A 19,555-nucleotide genomic window follows, 5' to 3' on the forward strand; every position below is an offset into this window, starting at 1 on the left:
CCCTGTTTGTGTTGTGAGCTGAAACGTGTCAAGTGTGCAAAGTCTTCAATCCTTGCTTGCAGCAAATCTGATTCCTTGGCGAGAGTTGCATGTACCTCACGTATATCTCATTCAGCAACTAAATGCATTAGAATCTTGTGTGGATGATTACTTGGTTCAACAATATCTAGATTGCAGATTAGTGCATCTTTTGCTACATATATACCCCACCCAAACTCCACCAAACAGCCCCGCATGTGCAACCCTAGACTTGTATTCGCTTGATTATCACTCTTTGTATACCAACCACCGACACCACGGTTGAGCATGATTCTGCTCTCACTTGGAAGTTACATGAGCTTCGGTTGGTAAGTGAGGTGAGCTTGAGTTGTTATCCACATATATGCTTCTAGTACTATAGGGCTTTTGGAGAACTAACCATGGCAGGTGAAGAAAACGAGTATGATGTTGAAGGAAATGGGCATCTCAATCAGCCCGTCACACGGTTTCACTTCAACGCATTACGTGATCATCTACGCCGAGAGTTCAGAAACAGCCTTGACCCAATTGAAGAGAAGCAAGACAAGTTGTCGAGAGATTTGCAGCAACTTATGGGTAATGTTGATGAGCAACTCACTCAGAACATGGCAGCCATGAGGACTGGTATTGTTGCTGATATTGTGCGAGAGCTTCGTCAGAACCGAGAAGATGCAAGTGTCCATGGTGAAGAACAAAATGTAACTGATGGGGAAGGTGCTGCCTCCAATGCACAAGCTAGAAGAAACCGTGCTCCTGCTCCCCATGCCATGAGACCTCCCGGTCCCGGACGTGGAAATGATCATGGTAATGGACGTGGTCATCATGAAGCTGCTGCTGGTCGTGGTCTTAGAGGAGGCCACCGAAGAGCAAATCTGCACCATGAAGGTAGTGGAGATGAGTTTGATGAAGATGAAGATGGCATGCACCAGAATGACAGATTTCATCATCGTAGAAACTATGGTCGTGGACGGCAGGAGGAGGAGAGGTTTGGAAAGCTGAAATTTACCATGCCCAAGTTTGATGGTGGATCTGATCCAGAAAGTTATCTCACATGGGAATTGAAGGTTGACAAGATTTTCCGCATGCACAACTACTCTGAAGAGAAGAAATTAGCAATGGCCTCACTTGAGTTTGAAGACTATGCTCTAATTTGGTGGGAGCAAGTTCAGATTCAGCGAGAAGAAGAAGGAGAGCCTGCTGTTGCTACATGGACAGAAATGAAAAGAGAGATGAGGGCAAGATTTGTCCCAAGGCATTATAGACGTGACATCTTTGATAAGCTCCAGAATTTGAGGCAAGGAAAGTTATCAGTTGAGGAGTATCATAAGGAGATGGAGAAGGCAATGATAAGAGCCAACATACATGAAGATGAGGAGCAGTCCATGGCAAGGTTCCTCTATGGGCTGAATCCTAATGTTAAACGAGTGGTTGATTTGCAGCCATATCGTAATGTGGTAGAGCTGGTACATCTTGCTTCTAAGGCTGAACGTCAATTGCAAGAAGACTCGAAGCAAAACAGAACTACATCCTTCACAGCTCGAGCTACATCAAGTGGGAGTAAGTTTGTACCTCAATTCAATGTTGGTCGAGGTATTATGACTAGTTCTGGTGGTGGAAATCAGCCCCATGCACGTGCAGCCACGAGCAGAAATGATGCATCAAATTCGAAGGAGAAGAGCAAATTTGCAGCTCCTAGTTCATCCTCCATTGGCTCCACGGGGAAAACTAGTGAGATAGAGTGCTTTACATGTAAGGGACGTGGCCACATGAAGAAGGATTGTCCCAACAAGCGTACCATGCTGATCACCGAGAATGGAGAATATGAGTCTTGTAGTGAACCTGAAGAAGAAACTGAAGATGGTGATGGTTCAGATGGTGATGAGCAAACCTATTGTGATTATGAGCAAGGTGCCTCTCTTGTTGTCACTAAAGTTTTGAGTGTGCAGATCAAAGAAGCTGAGAATGGACAACGACACAATCTGTTTCAAACAAGAGCCAAAGTGCAAGACAAGGTATGCAAGGTAATTGTTGATGGTGGGAGTTGTCACAATCTTGCAAGCAAAGAAATGTGTGATAAGCTTGGGCTGAAGCTGCTACAACACCCTCATCCATATCATATACAATGGTTGAGTGAATGTGGAGAGATTAAGATCACACACATGGTACAGGTGCAATTCAAGATTGGAGATTATAATGACACCGTTGAGTGTGATGTGGTGCCAATGAAGGTGTGTCACTTGCTGTTGGGCAGACCGTGGCAATATGATCATTCAGCTCAACATTGTGGCAGAACCAATCAATACACCATCAAGTGGAGAGGAAAAGACTTGGTGCTTAGACCCATGACACCCCAACAAATCATGGCTGAGCACTTGCAGAAAGTTTCTGAAGTAAAAATAGTGAGTAAGAAAGAGGGAGAGAAAAAGAGCGAGAGAGAGATCCACAAATCGGTGAGTGAGCGCCACAAGCCAAATCTGAGAGAGAAGAATAAAAGAGAGGGAGAGAACTTAGTAATGTTAGCCACCAAATCAGAACTGAGAGATGTGAGGCTCAACCCAAATCAAGTGGTCGTTGTACTTGTGTACAAAGATGCTTTGCTTTCAGCTAACGACTTAACATGTCTCCCTAGTGCTGTTTGTGATGTCTTGCAGGAATTCGAGGATGTTTTTCCGGAGGAAGTACCCGCTGGTCTACCTCCCTTGCGTGGCATAGAACATCAGATTGACCTCATTCCAGGAGCATCACTTCCGAATCGACCTCCCTACCGCACCAATCCTGAAGAAACAAAGGAGATACAAAGGCAGGTACAAGAACTTTTAGATAAAGGTTATGTGCGTGAAAGCTTAAGTCCTTGTGCTGTACCTGTGATTTTGGTGCCCAAGAAAGATGACACATGGCGATTGGTAATGGATTGTAGGCCTATCAATATTATAACTATTAGGTATCGTCATCCTATTCCTAGGTTAGATGATATGCTTGATGAATTGAGTGGCTCTACTGTTTTCTCTAAAATTGATTTGAGGAGTGGATACCATCAGATTAGGATGAAAGAAGGAGATGAATGGAAAACTGCTTTCAAAACAAAATTTGGGTTGTATGAGTGGTTAGTCATGCCTTTTGGATTAACTAATGCACCAAGTACATTCATGAGATTGATGAACCATGTTTTGAGAGCTTACATTGGCAAATTTGTTGTTGTGTACTTTGATGACATCCTAATCTATAGCAGATCCATTGAGGAACATATTGAACATCTAAAACAAGTGCTGAATGTGCTAAGGACAGAAAAACTATATGCTAACGTTGAGAAGTGCTCCTTTTGCACAAACAAGGTTGTTTTTCTTGGCTATGTCGTTTCAGGACAGGGAATTGAAGTGGATGAATCTAAGGTGGAAGCAATCAAGAATTGGCCAACTCCAATGAATGTAAGCCAGGTGAGAAGTTTTCATGGCCTTGCTGGTTTCTACCGGAGGTTTGTGAAAGATTTTAGTACAATTGCTGCACCTTTGAATGAATTGACAAAGAAAGGAATTCCCTTTAAATGGGGTGCACCACAAGAAGAAGCATTTCTTGAGCTTAAGAAACAATTAACTGAAGCACCTTTGCTGATTCTACCTGATTTCACTAAAACTTTTGAGATAGAATGTGATGCTAGTGGAATAGGTATTGGAGGTGTGTTAATGCAAGAACGAAAACCAATAGCATATTTTAGTGAGAAGCTGAGTGGTGCACAACTGAATTATTCTGTTTATGATAAAGAGTTGTATGCCTTGGTTAGAGTGCTTGAAACTTGGCAACACTACTTATGGCCTAAAGAGTTTATTGTACATTCTGATCATGAGGCCTTGAAACATTTGAAAGGCCAAGCTAAACTGAATCGTAGGCATGCTAAATGGGTAGAATTCATTGAAACTTTCCCATATGTTGTGAAGTATAAGAAAGGAAAGGAAAACATGGTTGCTGATGCTTTGTCCCGTAGGCATGTTCTTTTGACACAATTAGAAGTGAAGGTACCAGGACTTGAGAGCTTAAAAGAACTGTATTGCACTGATCATATATTTTCAGAACCATATGCAAAATGTAAAGATGGGAAAGGTTGGGATAAATACCATGTGCATGATGGGTTCCTTTTTAGGGCTAACAAGTTGTGTGTTCCAGATTCGTCGGTTAGGCCTTTGTTGTTGCAGGAATCACATGCAGGAGGATTAATGGGACACTTTGGTCGTGAGAAGACTTATGAGCTGTTGGCCGATCACTTTTATTGGCCAAAGATGAGGAAGGACGTTGAGAGATTTGTGCAGCGATGCATCATATGCCACAAAGATAAGTCTAAACTGAACCCCCATGGTTTATATACTCCCCTACCTGTTCCAAATCCTCCTTGGGAAGATATTAGCATGGATTATGTTTTAGGACTGCCTAGGACTAAGAGGGGGAGGGATTCAGTTTTTGTTGTGGTTGATAGGTTCTGATAAATGGCACACTTCATTCCGTGCAACAAGAACGACGATGCTTCACATGTTGCTAAATTGTTTTTCAGGGAAGTTGTTTGCTTGCATGGAATACCAAGGACTATTGTTTTAGATCGAGATGTGAAGTTCATGAGCTACTTTTGGAAAACATTGTGGGCAAAATTAGGAACCAAGCTGTTGTTTTCAACAATGTGTCACCCCCAAACTGATGGGCAAACAGAGGTAGTGAACCGCACACTCGCAGCATTGCTGCGTACAATGATCAAGAAGAATTTGAAGGAGTGGGAAGAGTGTTTGCCGCACATGGAGTTTGCTTACAATCGGGAAGTTCACTCTACCACAACCATGTGCCCATTTGAGGTGGTATATGGATTCAAACCACTTGCACCAATTGACTTGCTGTCACTTCCATTGCAAGAGAGATGTAACATGGAGGCTTCAAAGCGTGCTGCATATGTGAAGAAGATTCATGAGAAGAACAGAGAAGAGATAGAAAGGAAGTCCAAGTACTATGCTGCTAAGGCAAACAAAAATTGCAAGAAGGTGACTTTTGAGCCCGGAGATCTGGTTTGGATACATTTGCGCAAAGATCGGTCCCTAGAGAAGCGCAAATCCAAGCTAATGCTGCATGGAGATGGACCATTCAAAGTCTTGGCCAAGATCAATGACAATGCTTACAAGATCGAGCTTCCTGAAGACTATGCTGTGAGTCCAACATTCAACGTTGCTGATTTGTCTCCATGCTTCGATCAAGAGGGTCAAGAGTCGAGGACGACTCCTTTTGAAGAGGGGGAGGATGATGAGGACATCCCAGGTTCACCTCGTTTATCATCTTCTCCTGATGATAAATCTCAGCCATCAAGTGAAGCTTCTACAAAGAAGATCTATTTGGGTCCCATGACAAGGAGCCGTGCCAAACAAATAGCACAAGAGGTGAACGCGCTCCTAGCTTATCATAATTCAAATGACCATGAGAACTTTATACTGCCTAAATCTCGTGTGCTGATTTTACTTAGGTACAATGTTGAGGACAACCAACAACATTCAGCACATGAAGAAACAAGTTTTGGAGCCCATACAACAAGTTTGAAGAGAACAAGTTTCAACTCTGATGAAAGCCTTGTTTTGGTGACAAGGACGACTAGTTACACCGCAAGGAAGAATAGCAAGCCATCTCAACACTCTATTGTTGCATGTGCAGTTCCAGAATTCGTCCCAGAACTTGCTGAATCATGCAACGCAAATATATGAGCATCCAACATGTGTGGGAGTACAAAATGGAGAGCATATGAAGTCTACTTTCAGGAAAATCAAACGGTGCATCATTTGGAGTCCTGAGTCAATGGATATGAGAGTTCCAATGCAAGCTGTCCAGGGCATTAATTGCTGCGCGAGGCTCCATGAGTTTGCTCCCTTGACCAGCTGGTTAGCACGAATTTGAGCCCCTCTTTTGGCCTGGTTTCACACCTAAACTAGGAGGGCTGTTCCTAGTATAAATACCCCTTCCCCCACTTCAGCCACAACTCTTTAGCAATTTGATTTCAGCATAGGTTAGCTAAGTGCAACCAGAATATTGTTTGAGAGTTCACTTCCTCCTTAGCTCTTGTAATCTTGCCTTGTGAGAGGGTAAACTCACTTTGTGATTTTACAACAGCAGCCGTTGAGGCGGCGACCAGTTCGTGCTTCCAACTTCGTGCGTGGTTGCGTGGATTGGAACTAAGAGTGTGGTTGGGCGAATACTTGTCACTGGTTGTTGCATTTGCAATAGTTAGCTTCGGTCTCGTCAGGTTGCACTAGTTATCCTTTACCCGACAGCCTTGTTGGTTGGGATCGAGGGTTTCCTTCGTACCCTTCAGGTGGCGTTGATTCGCAACATAGAGCAGATCCTCCGTGAAGATTAAGCAACCCCGTATCATTTGTACCCTTGGTGGACTGAACGAGCCTAAGGACAAGGTCGCCTTCCTCAAAACTCCGGGCATGAACCCTGCGGCTGTGATAGCGACGCATGGCTTGCTGGTAGCGTGGGGCACGCGTAGCAGCCCATAGACGGTTCTCTTCAAGTAGCACAGCGTCGTCACGCCGGTGCCATTCTTGCGCTACTTCATCATAGGCAAGCACTCGAGGTGACCCGTATATGAGTCCCGTGGGGATAACTGCTTCTGCCCCATAGACTAGGGAGAAGGGAGTCTGCCCGGTAGCTCGATTTGGTGTCGTTCTGAGGGACCAAAGAACCACCGGCAGCTCGTCGATCCATTGCCCACCATACTTTCGCAGCTTATCGAATGTTCTCATCTTGAGTCCTCGCAGCACTTCAGCGTTCGCCCTCTGAGCTTGCCCGTTGCTCCTTGGATGAGCAAGAGAGGCAAATGAGATTTTGCTTCCGAGGGCATGAACATATTGCATGAAGGCGCGACTCGTGAATTGGGTGCCATTGTCGATGATGATTCGGGCGGGGACCCCGAAGCGGCACACCAATCCTTTCAAGAACTTGATAGCTGACTGTGCGGTCACGTTTCTCACGGGCTCCACCTCTGGCCACTATGAACTTGTCGATGGCGACGAACAAGAACTCAAAGCCCCCGGTAGCACAGGGGAAGGGGCCCAAGATGTCGAGCCCCCAGACCGAGAAGGACCATGATAAAGGGATCGTCTGGAGAGCTTGGGCAGGCTGATGGATATTCTTGGAGTGGAACTGGCAGGCTTCACATTTGGTGACCAACTCAACTGCATCTTGGAGGGCCGTGGGCTAGTAAAGTCCTTGCTGGAAGGCTTTTCCAACCAGAGCCCTCGATCCAATCTGTGAGCCGCACATACCCTTGTGTATCTCTGCCAACAGTTCCTTTCCTTTTTCCCGGCAAATGCACTTTAATTTCACACCGTTGGGCCTTCTTCTGTACAGCGTGTCATCAACAAATCGATACATACTAGCCCTTCGGGCTACTCTTTCAGCTTCTTCTTGCTCTTCGAGAAGTTCTTCAGTTTGGAGCAAATGGACTATGTGTCGGGCCCAAGTTGGAGCCTGAGGCTCGGCAACGAGGACCAGCGGCACCTCCTCGTTCATGGGAGCGCACTCCTCGACCGCAGGGACCGGTGGTCTGGCGGGAGGGTGCAGCTCAGTGATCGAAGGGGAGTTGTTCCCGCCAAGCTCTCTGCCGGGGGCCTCGGGAGGCTCTGCCGGAAGAGGCCTGCCGGAGTCCATTTTCCTCCTCTTTCTGGCCATTGTTGCCAGGGATACGGAGGGCTAAGTCAGACGGAGAACAAAAGTCCCTGGTTCCACATGGATTTTTTGCGTAGTGCACTTCGACGGATGATCATCAATGCTGTTTTCTGCACGGGGTACGTGCTCTGTTTGCAATCCGTCAAAGCGGTCCTCCAACTTTCTCACTTCCTCAACGTATGCCTCTATCAATGGGCTTTGGTAATCCTTGTTTACTTGTCTCTCCACAAGTTGTGAGTCTCCGCAGATGATCAACTTCTTGATTCTCCGATGGGCAGAAAAAGGAAGGCGTTAAGAGACCCTCCTGGCCCAACCCTAGACACTCTAAGATCCTTTTTCAAACCTGCTCTGCTCCCATTTAAGGAAAAAGAATTTCACGTTCTTCCACGTTGATAAGATCCTTCCATTTAGTAGCACCTTAGGATGGCATAGCCTTAACGTTAATGGCGAGGTTCAAAAGAGGAAAGGCTTGCGGTGGAGAGGATTAATGTCGGACCCTCAAGGACAAATGATTGATTTACCTATTCAAAGCAATTTACGCGAGCAATTTTTACTTCAATTTTTACTTCAATTTTTCTATAAAATTGTTTCCGATTGCCGAGGAATTGAGAGAATTGAATTTTACCAAAATAGTTTCATTAGCTCCTTCGGATTCTAACCTTGTGTCAGACCCGCGGGCCAAGGGACAGTCTCAGGTAGACAGTTTCTATGGGGCGTAGGCCTCCCAAAAGGTAACGGAGGCGTGCAAAGGTTTCCTGGTTCTGTTGCAATCCTGAGCCCGGCAAGGAGCCCTTCATACTCTGCAGTATTGTTGGTAGCCTTCTCCCGAGGAAAATGCATTTGGACGACGTACTTAAGGTGTTCCCGAGTGGGAGCAATGAGAAGTACGCCAGCCCCTTCACCTTGTAGGTAGAAGGCACCATCGAAATACATAATCCATTCTTGGGGCACTTCCTTGCTGGGGATAACTGTCTCCAACACTTCTTCATCAGGGGTTGGTGTCCACTCTGCAATAAATTCCGCGAGTGCTCTGCTCTGAATAGTTGATGTGCTCTGAAACTTTAGACCAAAACTGGATAACTCCAAGGCCCACTCCACTATCCTGCCGGTGGCCTCGGGGTTTCTTAGTATGCGTTGCAAAGGAAAGCGGGTGACAACCATGATCTCGTGGGCTTGGAAGTAGTGGCGCAGTTTCCTTGAGGCCATGACGAGGCCAAAAATCAACTTTTGCATGCTAGAGTACCTTGACCTAGCCCCCTGCAATAGGGAGCTGACGAAGTACACTAGGCACTGCACCACCTACTTCCTTGCTGCAACCTTGGGGTTGTCTCCGCTGCCTTGCTCTCCCTTGTCTTGAACTGCATCTGACCTTGCCGGGACGTGTTCGCTTTCCTCTCCAGAGGGGACAATGGCTGTGGCTGCCGCTTCATCCACTTCCCGCTGTGCCACTAGTGCCTCACTAACCACTTGATTAGTTGTCGCTAAGTATAGCAGCAACGGCTGTTGTGGTTTGGGAGCAACCAAAGTGGGCACAGAGGAAATATAGGTCTTCAAATCTTGTAGCACGACGTCCACCTCTGGGGTCCACTCCACAGGTCCTGCCTTCTTCAAGATTTTGAAGAATGGCAAGGCATGCTTGGCAGACTTGGAAATGAACCTGCTAAGCGCGGCAACACATCCAGTCAAACGCCTCATTTCCTTAACTGTCTTGGGTGCTTGAATCTGCTCGATAGCCTTGATCTTCTCGGGGTTGGCCTCTATCCCCCGATGGGACACAAAGAAGCCAAGTAGCTTGCTGGAAGGAACGCCAAACACACACTACAGCTTCAAGTTAATCTTGCGCATATTAGCAAAGGTTTCTTCCAAATCCTGAATGAGGGTTAATCTACCCTTGGTCTTGACCACAATATCATCCATGTAGGCTTCAATGTTTCTGTGCAGCTGGGATTCAAAGCCAATCCGGACTGCCCTGGCAAAAGTGGACCCAGCACTCTTCAACCCAAAGGGCATCCGTACGAAGCAGTACATGCCACATGGGGTTATGAACTCGGTCTTCTCTTCGTCTTCCTAGGACATGAAGATCTGGTGGTACCCTGAGTATGCATCTAGGAAAGGAAGCAGGTCACACCCGGAGGTGGAATCCACAATCTGGTCGATGCGCGGCGAGGGAAACGGGTCCTTCGGGCATGCCTTGTTCGAATCCGTAAAATCTATGCAAAGCCTCCATTTCCTATTAGCATTGCGTACCACCACAGGATTTGCTAAGCATGTTGGATGCAGTACTCCTCTGACCAAACTAGCTGCCTAAAGTTTCTTGATCTCCTCGGCAATGAACTGTTGCCGCTCCAAAGCTTGCTTCGAGACCTTCTACTTGACGGGTCAGGCATGTGGGTAGACAGCAAGGTGGTGCTCGATTATCTCCCTGGGAACACCGGGGATATCAGATGGTTGCCAGGCAAACACATCCATATTCCCCCGCAGGAAGGCAACACGCGCGCTTTCCTAGGTCATCGAGGATGGCACTGATAGTGAAGGCACCATCAGCGCCAACCAGCCCTGCCGGGACCTTTTTCACAGCGGGTGCAACAGCCTTGGGTCTCTTGCTATTGGAACTCTCGGGCAAGTCATCAACAGGCGCAACGTACTCCGAAGAGGTATGCTTCCCGGGTTCCTTGCTGGCATCCTTGTTAGCTTTCTTATTTCCCTTACTTTCCTTGGTGGGAGTAGTGGCTCCCGCAGCCTCTGCCGCGACTACTTCCCGGTACATCTTGTCCACACCAATGATTGCATCCTTCTCGTCTGATGGAATGGAAATGACGACTATCGACCCTGGCATCTTCAAGGTGTTGTACGCATAGTGGGATGCCACCATGAATTTGGCTAGAGCTAGGCGACCAAGTACTCCATTGTACCACAGGGAGAGGTCAAGCACATCAAACACAAATCTTCTTAGTCCGGTAATTCAACTCCCCCCCGGAATGTCACCGGTAGCGTGATCCTCCCCTTAGGATGACTCCTGCCAGGGTTGATCCCTTGAAATGTGCTAGTAACCTTGAGGTCTTCCTCTGCTATCTGAAGTTTGTTGATGACCTTTGGAGAAATCAGATTCAACCCGGCCCCGCCGTAAACCAACATCTTTGTGACTTTGAGGTTGCGGATTGTTGGTGAGACCAACAACGGAAAGCACCCTACCGTGGTGGTGCGGTCAGGGTGATCCTCTTCGTCAAAGATAATTGGCGTGTGGGACCACTTGAGCGGCTTCCGAGAATCTGCTGCTGGTTCCACGACATTGACTTCACGTGCCCACTGTTTAAGTTGGTGGTGAGAGGAGTGCAGAGATGCACCCCCGTCAATGCACAGGGCGTTAGTGGCTTTGTGGAACTCCTGCTTGCTGGTTTCCTCTTCATCTCCTCCATCACTCTCATCATTGCAATCATCCTTCTCACGGCCTCTGGCGGGTTTTCCTTGATTCTGAGGAGCCTTGCCGGGGTGGCTTGCTCCGCCGCCTCGGCCCTTCCCGCTAGCACCATCTTGACCTTTCTCCTTATCACGCTTCTCGTATTCAGCCCTCTACTTCTTGACGAGATGCTCAACCTGATGACACTCCTGGAGATCGTGGCCCTTGGTCCGATGGATCTTGCAGCACGGCCCATCACCTTTCCCAGCCTTCTCAGCTGTCGCGGCTTCCCGGCAATCAGTGCACGCGGCAACTTCCTTGCCGGGAACCTCGGTCTTGGCCTTCTTGTCGATACTAGGTGTGCTCGATCCCTCAACGGTCATCACTGCATTATCCTTGCGCCTTTTGTTGCGCTTCTTGTTCTTCTTCTTCTTCTGATTGGTGGCCTCATCGTCATCCTTTGAGTCGATGACGACGCCATCCTCTTCACCGAGGAGCCGCCTCCCCTCCTCTACCCGAGCACACTTATCCACTAGAGTGTATAGCTCCTGCACAGTCTTGGGCAACCGAACGTTCATCTTGGAATTTATCTGACGATTGCGCACGTTCGAGTGGAACGCAGACAGCTGCCGGGTGGATGTCCGGAATGTTCCTGTGTACTCGGCTGAACCTCTGCATGTACTTCTGCAGAGTCTCTCATTCCTTCCGTGAGAAGAGCTGAAAGTCACTGGGCCGCCCTGGTTCTTGATGGGTGCCCGTGAAGGCGCCAACAAACTCATGGCACAGGTCAGCCCAGGTCGAAATGGAGTTCTCCGGCTGGTGCATCAGCCAAGACCTCACATTTGGCTTGAGTGCCAAAGGGAAGTGGTTGGCGAATACCTACTCGTCTCTTCCCCCGGCAGCTTGAACAACGATGGTATAGATTCTCAAGAATTCTGTCGGGTTTAGTCTCCCATCGTACTTCTCTGGTATTTCTGGCTTGAACGTGCGAGTAGATGGCCAACGGACTTGCCGCAACTCATGAGTGAAGGCGGGGCACCCAACCTCGGAAGGTAGGTACCCATCTTCACCGACCGTGGGCTCGTCGACATCGGGGCCATTGCGCCTATCGGACTGGCGGTGGGTGTCACGGCGTCGCTCGATGGTGACGCGCGCGCCTTCCCTTTGCCTGTCCTCTGGGACTCGGCGTTGGCCTTGACGCGCTCGAGGGTCGAACGAAGCCATCGAGACATCATCGGGTTCCTGGTCGCATCGCTTGCCCAAAGCACAGTTTTCCAGATAGGTCGTGGACTCACATGTGGAAAGATTGTTTTATCACGAAGGAATATAAGAGCTCCGGTTTTCCTCAGGACCACAATAACAATACTGGCCCGCACGGCGGGTCAGGATCCGGCTCACACGGGCCCGGCTGTGGAGATGGCGGCTCAAATTCCGGATATCAAGGTCAGGGCAATCAGGGCGGTTATAGCCAGCAGCCCGGTAAGGGTAACCGGCAACAACAGTCAGGGTATCTATCGGCGTCCTGGGACCGGGGGTGCCCAGACTTGCCCGCCTGCGGCCCATGACGTGGCTCCATCAATGGCCCGGTACGACCCAGCTTCAAGCATCAACAACTCAAGACCCTTGCGAGGGGCCAAACCTCGCGAGGCGGACGACACCAAGACCTCCCTGGGGGGCGGCCTCCCTAGGATGGCTCCCGAGGAGCGGAGATATCTATGCAAGCAGCACCTCGCGAGGATCACGTGACGTGAGCCATGATGACCAAGGCCAGGCGGGCGCCAGCGGGCGCAGTGTACCAGTTTCCTCTTTGGTGCTGAGGCAAGCGCAGGCGTGGAGTCCCGAGAAATCAAGCAAAGGCTTCCATTCCGGTGCAACAAGACCAAGACCGCCAGGATGGCAGGACGGAGGTCATCACGGAGCCCACCGCAATGTCACCACCAGATGCTTTTGTAGGCGAAGACCACTTTTGCTAGGATAACTTGTACTAGTTGTCTCCCTTCAAATTTGGCCGTTGTGGGATCCCTTCCCGCCTACATTTGGGAAGAGGACCAAGGCCACTATAAATAGGACTTAGCCACCACCATAGAGGGGGGGGGGATCCATTCCACCCTGACCACCTCACCAGCTCATCGAGCCCAAGAACACCTCACCTTTGGAGGTTGTTCCACCACTCTACTAGTTCATCCTCAGCCCTGCGAGGCAATCCACCACAAAGCTAGAGTAGGGTATTACATCGCAAGGTGGCCCGAACCAGGATAAACTGTTGTGTCTCTTGTCCCTTGGGTTCGTCGAGCTAAGCCGTGGAATCGTTGAGCAGACAGACTGGGGAGGGAGAGTTCTTCGCACGCACCCCAGAGTTCGAACCTCTCAAGGGTCTGCGGAACCCTGAATCCGACATTTGGCGCACCAGGCAGGGGTTCTTTGAAGCTTCGCCTCTCCGTCTGCTTCACTTCTCCGTCCGCTTCGCTTCTCCGTTCAGCTCTCATGGCGGGCACCGCTCCTCCAGCTGGATCGACGGGCGCGCACGGAGGCTCTGCGGGTCTCCGGGCGTTCACCCCCGCCTTACGGCAAGTGCAGTGGCTGCCCAAGTTCAAGCCAGAGATGGCACCTCGCTACGACGGTGTGGCAAACCCAACAGCCTTTCTCCAAGCGTACGAGGAGTCCGTTCGAGCAGCCGGCGGCGATGACAAGGTCATGGACAACTGGTTTCCCATGGCCCTCGCTGGCGTGCCACGCGCCTGGCTGCTCAACCTGCCGGGATATTCTGTGGCCTTCTGGGAGGAACTGCGCGGTCTCTTCGTCGCGCGCTTCACGGCACCGGCGCCCCTTGTTGTCGCAGCCCTCCTCCGTGGTTCGCAGGCGCTGCCCTCAGATGGCCACGCCAAGTAGTTCTTCCGCCAAGTGGGTGCCGCCCACGTGCAGCAGGGAGCTCCTCCGGGATGGGCGGCGCCCAAGGCCGACCTCACCTTCAACTCGAGGGACCATCCAACAACCACCGCGGGCTCAGGCGCACTCCCGATGCTCTGCACCCCCACCATCTGCAACGTGGCAGTTACCAAGACCCTCATCGACGGTGGGGCAGGCCTCAACATGCTCTCTGTGGAAGCTTTTGGGTGGCTCCACATGCCACACGGCCGGCTCCGCCCCACCAAGCCCTTCTCCAGAGTTGTTGACGGTTCCACCAGCCCCCTCGGGCAGATCCGCCTTCCCGTCACCTTCGGCACCCGCGACAACTACCGCACCGAGCTTATCGACTTCGACATCACCCACATCAGCCTCCCGTACAACGCCATCCTCGGGTACTCAGCCCTGGGCAAGTTCATGGCGGCGACTCACCCTGCCTACAACCTCATGAAGATCTCGGGGGGCAGCGGCGTCCTCACCGTGGCCGGAGACACCATGGAGGCCCTAACGGCCCTCAAGCTTGCCTTCAGGGCTGCGGCGGCAGCTCGCCCAGCTGATGGAGGAGCCCCTTAGGTCCCGGGGGCTGCGCCAGCGAAGAAGAAGCAGCTGTTCTCTCAAGATCAAGCCGAGATGAATCAGGTGACGGTCGATGAAGATGGGACATCGGGTGCCACCTTCACCATAGGCGCCAACCTTCCCCAGATCAAGAAAAGGCGTTGGTCGACTTCTTACACGCGAACAAGGGAGTGTTCGCATGGGAGCCCAAGGATCTGGTTGGGATCCCGAGAGGAATAGTCGAGCATCACCTAAGGGTATCCTTGCTACCCGGCATCTTGAGTTGCAGATACACATAACAAGGTCGTGCCATAAACCTGGCGTAATCCGGCAGCCCAAACATAGCGTGATATGGGCTTTTGGTCTTGACCACTTCAAAGTTCAATGTCTCTGCCCTGCAATCATATTCATTGCCAAAAGCTACTTCCCAGGCAATCTTACCAACTGGGTAGGCCGACTGACCAGGCACCACCCCGTGAAAGACTGTAGAGGACGGCTTAAGATCTTTGCCAGTCAAATTCATCCGGCGAAAAGTATCATAATAAAGGATATTGATACTGCTACTTCCATCCATAAGGCACCTTAGTGAACTTGTAACCTCCAACCTGAGGAGCTACCACCAAAGCTAGCTTACCCGGATTGTCAACCCGGGGCGGGCGATCCTCACGCCTACATACAATTGGCTGCTCTAACCATCATAACTATCAAGGTACTGCCGGTTCAACCACGATCACCGCTCGTTTATGAACATTCTGATCTTGCTTGCATAGGCTTGTGGTGAGAACATGATATTGGCCACTATTTAGCTGCTTTGGATTACTCTGATATTGTCGGATTCAGGGTTCCGCAGACCCTTGAGAGGTGCGAACTCTGGGGTGTGTGCGAAGAACTCTCCTCCCCAGTCTGCCTGCTCAACGATTCCATGGCTTAGCTCAACAAACCCAAGGGACAAGAGACACAACAGTTTATCCTGGTTTGGGCCACCTTGCGGTGTAATACCCTACTCCAGCTTTGTGGTGGATTGCCTCGGAGGGCTGAGGAAGAACTAGTACAGTGGTGGAACAGCCTCCGGAGGTGAGGTCTTCTTGGGCTCGATGAGCTGGTGAGGTGTTCAGGGTGGACTGGATCCCCCCCTCTATGGTGGTGGCTAAGTCCTATTTATAGTGGCCTTGGTCCTCTTCCCAAATGTAGGTGGGAAGGGATCCCACAACAGCCAAATTTGAAGGGAGACAACTAGTACAAGTTATCCTGACAAAAGTGGTCTTCGCCTGCAAAAGCATCTCGTGGTGACGCTGACGATGACATGTACCTAGGGTAGGGTAATAGGCCTGACCTAGACACCCTTCCCAAGGACACTGCCCAAGAGTCAAGGACATACAAAGTACAGCAGCATCTACTGACTAAAATCACCTCAGAATGCAACCCACTCGACCAACAATTCCACTCGGATAACCCAATTCCACTCGACCATGATAAAATCATTCGACCATACCAGAAACCACTCGGAGTACAGAAGACCTAATGTCACTCAGGATGGCAATGGTCAGGCGTTCACTCTGTAGTCTTAAAGATCATTTATACCTCTTTATTACGGGCGTTATCAGTAATGTCCTGTCTTAATGTACATTGAACCCCTTGTAATGTGCGTTGGCTGAGGTCCTGGCGCACTCTATATAAGCCACCCCCCTCCCCTGGGACAAGGGTTCGCACCCCCTATAACTTCACGCATAATCCAGTCGACCGCCTCAAGGCACCGAGACATAGGGCTTTTACTTCCTCCGAGAAGGGCTGAACTCGTAAATCTTGCGTGCACAACCTCAAAGTAGCTAGGATCTTGCCTCCTCCTATGTAACGCCCACGATGCGGCTATATCTCCCACGTGTCGAGGCACGACTTAGAGGCATAACCGCATTGTGGTTTTGTCGCAAGAAGGGTCATCTTCACACAATCCCATGTAATGAACAAGAATGGGATAAAGAGTTGGCTTACAATCGCCACTTCACACAATACAAAAATAAAATCATACATCAACCAGAGTATACACATAGGCCCGACTACGGAACCAAAAGAAAAGAAGACAACCCCAAATGCTAGATCCCCGATTGTCCCAACTGGGCTCCACTACTGATCATCAGGAAACGAAAACATAATAACGACCAAGGTCCTCGTCGAACTCCCACTTGAGCTCGGTTGCGTCACATGCATTGGTATCATCGGCACCTGCAACTATTTGGAAGAATCTGTGAGTCACGAGGACTCAGCAATCTCACACCCGCGAGATCAAGACTATTTAAGCTAATAGGAAGGATGGGGTAATGAGGTGGAGCTGCAGCAAGCACTAAGCATATATGGTGGCTAACATACGCAAATGAGAGCGAGAACAGAAGCAACGGAACGGTCGTGAAGCTAGCAATGATCAAGACGTGATCCTGAACTCCTACTTACTTCAAACATAACCCAAAACCGTGTTCACTTCCCGGACTCCGCCGAAAAGAGACCATCACGGTTACACACACGGTTGATGCAATTTAATTAAGTCAAGTGTCAAGTTCTCTACAACCGGATATTAACAAATTCCCATCTGCCACATAACCGCGGGTACGGCTTTCGAAAGATAATACCCTGCAGGGGTGTCCCAACTTAGCCCATTATAAGCTTTCACGGTCAACGAAGGATAAACCTTCTCCCGGGAAGACCCGATCACTCTCGGAATCCCGGTTTACAAGACATTTCGACAATGGTAAAACAAGACCAGCAAAGCCGCCCGATGTGCCAACAAATCCCGATAGGAGCTGCACATATCTCATCCTCAGGGCACACCGGATGAGCAAGACGTCGGGTTGGCATAGACCCTGGTTGCCCAGGGGGCGCCGGACATCGCTCGGTTTGGACCAGCACTCGAAGGAGCACTGGCCCGGGGGGGAAATAAAGATGACCCTTGAGTCTGCAGAACCCAAGGGAAAAAGGCTTAGGTAGGCAAATGGTAAAACCAAGGTTGGGCCTTGCTGGAGGAGTTTTATTCAAAGCGAACTGTCAAGGGGGTCCCATAAATCACCCAACCGCGTAAGGAACGCAAAATCAAGGAACATAACACCGGTATGACGGAAACTAGGGCGGCAAGAGTGGAACAAAACACCAGGCATAAGGCCGAGCCTTCCACCCTTTACCAAGTATATAGATGCATTAATTAAGTAAGAGATATTGTGATATCCCAACATATCCATGTTCCAACATGGAACAAACTTCATCTTCACCTACAACTAGCAACGCTATAAGAGGGGCTGAGCAAAAGCGGTAACATAGCCAAACAACGGTTTGCTAGGAAAGGTGGGTTAGAGGCTTGACATGGCAATATGGGAGGCATGATATAGCAAGTGGTAGGTAGCGCGGCAAGGCAATAGAGCGAACAACTAGCAAGCAAAGATAGAAGTGATTTCGAGGGTATGGTCATCTTGCCTGAGATCCCGCAAGGAAGAAGAACGAGTCCATGAAGAAGGCAAACGGACGTAGTCGAACGAATCCTCACAACTCCGGAACGAAACCGAAACTAACGAGAGTAGCAACCCGGAAAGAAACAAACAACATAGTAAACAACCATCACATAAGCATGGCATGATGCAAAAACAAGTATGATGGATGTCCGGTTTAAAGAGGCATGGCATGGCAAAATGCACAAACAATACTACAAATTAAGTGGAGCTCAATATGCAACGAGTTGCATATTGACGAAACACCACATACAAGTTATTTAGTTCTCTTGGTTATGTACCCAACAATATTAAATGTTGATTAACATGGCAAGAGGTGAAGCATAAGTAAACTAACTATTTAAGCAAGTTAAATGAGGCCGGAAATAACAAACAACAATTCCGGAAAATCCTCATCTACATATATTTTAGATTTGGTACTGTTCTGCCATAAACACAATTTTAATGTTGTTAAACAGCAAAATAAAGTGCACCATGTTAAACTAGGCATTTTTCTACCCCATTTACATATAAGGTTTATTAAAATCCGAGCTAGGTTATTTAGTTATGGAATAAATCATTTTAACATGGCATTTGAGCAAAATTAAACAAACAGCATTTTAGACATTTTAAACATGGATGCAAGCAGCATATTATGACACTAGATAAAATTATAAGCACTTTTCATATACAAATCATTTTAAACCGATGCACGGTTAATTAGTTATTACATGCATGAACATGAGGGGTTTTTCTGCAAAACTGGTAAATCCTGGGATAATGCTAAATTCGCAGAACTGGAAAAAAACATCTACGGGCCGAATCTGCACTTGGGCCAAAAGTGGAAGGGGCCTGCTGCGGTGGCTCACCATGGGTTGAGGCCCAGTTGGTGGAGGCAGGCCGAGCGAGGCCGCTGGGCAAGGGCGCGGTCAACGCGAGTGCTGCTCGTGCGCTCGTTCTCCTGTTCGATGCAGGGAGCTACGGGCGGCGCCTGGAGCAGAGCTCCGACGAGCGGGCGAAGGGGCGGCGAGGCGAGGGACTTGGGGCATGGAGCGGTGACGGCAGGGTTGGTGCAGGAGCTCCGATGGCGTGATCCCGTCAGAGCATCGGCGACCTGCGGAGAGGTGACCACGGCGGGGAAAATTCAGAGAAGATACAGAGAGGGAGGAAAAAATATAGAAGGAGAGGAGAAGGCGCGAGGCACAGGCCTGCTGGTCCGACAGCTCTACTCGTAGAGGTGGCCGATGGAGGAGCTTGGACGGCGTCGAGGCGGTTCCCGTTGGTTTGTTCGGCCTGCGGCGGGGCGGACGAGGCGCGCGAGCGAGCGCAGCGCTCGAGCTGCTGCTCGACACAGAGGAAGCAGGGGACTGAGCAAGGGAACTTGGCGCCGCGGAGCTTGCTACCGGCGAGGCACGAGGAGGGGAAGCAGAGAAGGCCACGAGCTCCTGGAAGAAGATGGTGGCGGCTTGAGGAGTCTCCCATCGCAGATTGAGGGAGTCAGGCGGCGCTCCGGTTCCTGTGGAGA

At 49.6% G+C, this 19,555-nt stretch overlaps 1 protein-coding gene across 1 annotated transcript; it reads left to right on the forward strand.

The window, feature by feature from the left end:
• Positions 1–419: 419 nt before the first annotated feature.
• LOC123120402 (uncharacterized) lies at positions 420–19,123 on the forward strand. Its single transcript, XM_044540382.1, has 6 exons — positions 420–2,421; positions 2,521–2,822; positions 2,901–4,475; positions 4,800–5,195; positions 7,390–7,826; positions 18,826–19,123. Exons 1-6 carry the CDS (start codon positions 420–422, stop codon positions 19,121–19,123), a joined length of 5,010 nt encoding a protein of 1,669 aa, XP_044396317.1.
• The last annotated feature ends 432 nt before the right edge of the window (positions 19,124–19,555 follow it).

The sequence above is a fragment of the Triticum aestivum genome, chromosome 5D (genome assembly GCF_018294505.1).
Source record: "Triticum aestivum cultivar Chinese Spring chromosome 5D, IWGSC CS RefSeq v2.1, whole genome shotgun sequence".
NCBI classification, from domain to species: Eukaryota; Viridiplantae; Streptophyta; class Magnoliopsida; order Poales; family Poaceae; genus Triticum; species Triticum aestivum.

Excerpts from the sequence above, each read along its gene's own strand:
- LOC123120402 (XM_044540382.1), top strand. The coding sequence starts at position 420 with ATGGCAGGTGAAGAAAACGAGTATGATGTTGAAGGAAATGGGCATCTC. Across the intron at positions 2,823-2,900 it reads CAAAGGAGATACAAAGGCAG|AAAGATGACACATGGCGATT; the intron begins GTACAAGAACTT and ends TTGGTGCCCAAG. Across the intron at positions 7,827-18,825 it reads AATGCTGTTTTCTGCACGGG|AACTGGAAAAAAACATCTAC; the intron begins GTACGTGCTCTG and ends CTAAATTCGCAG.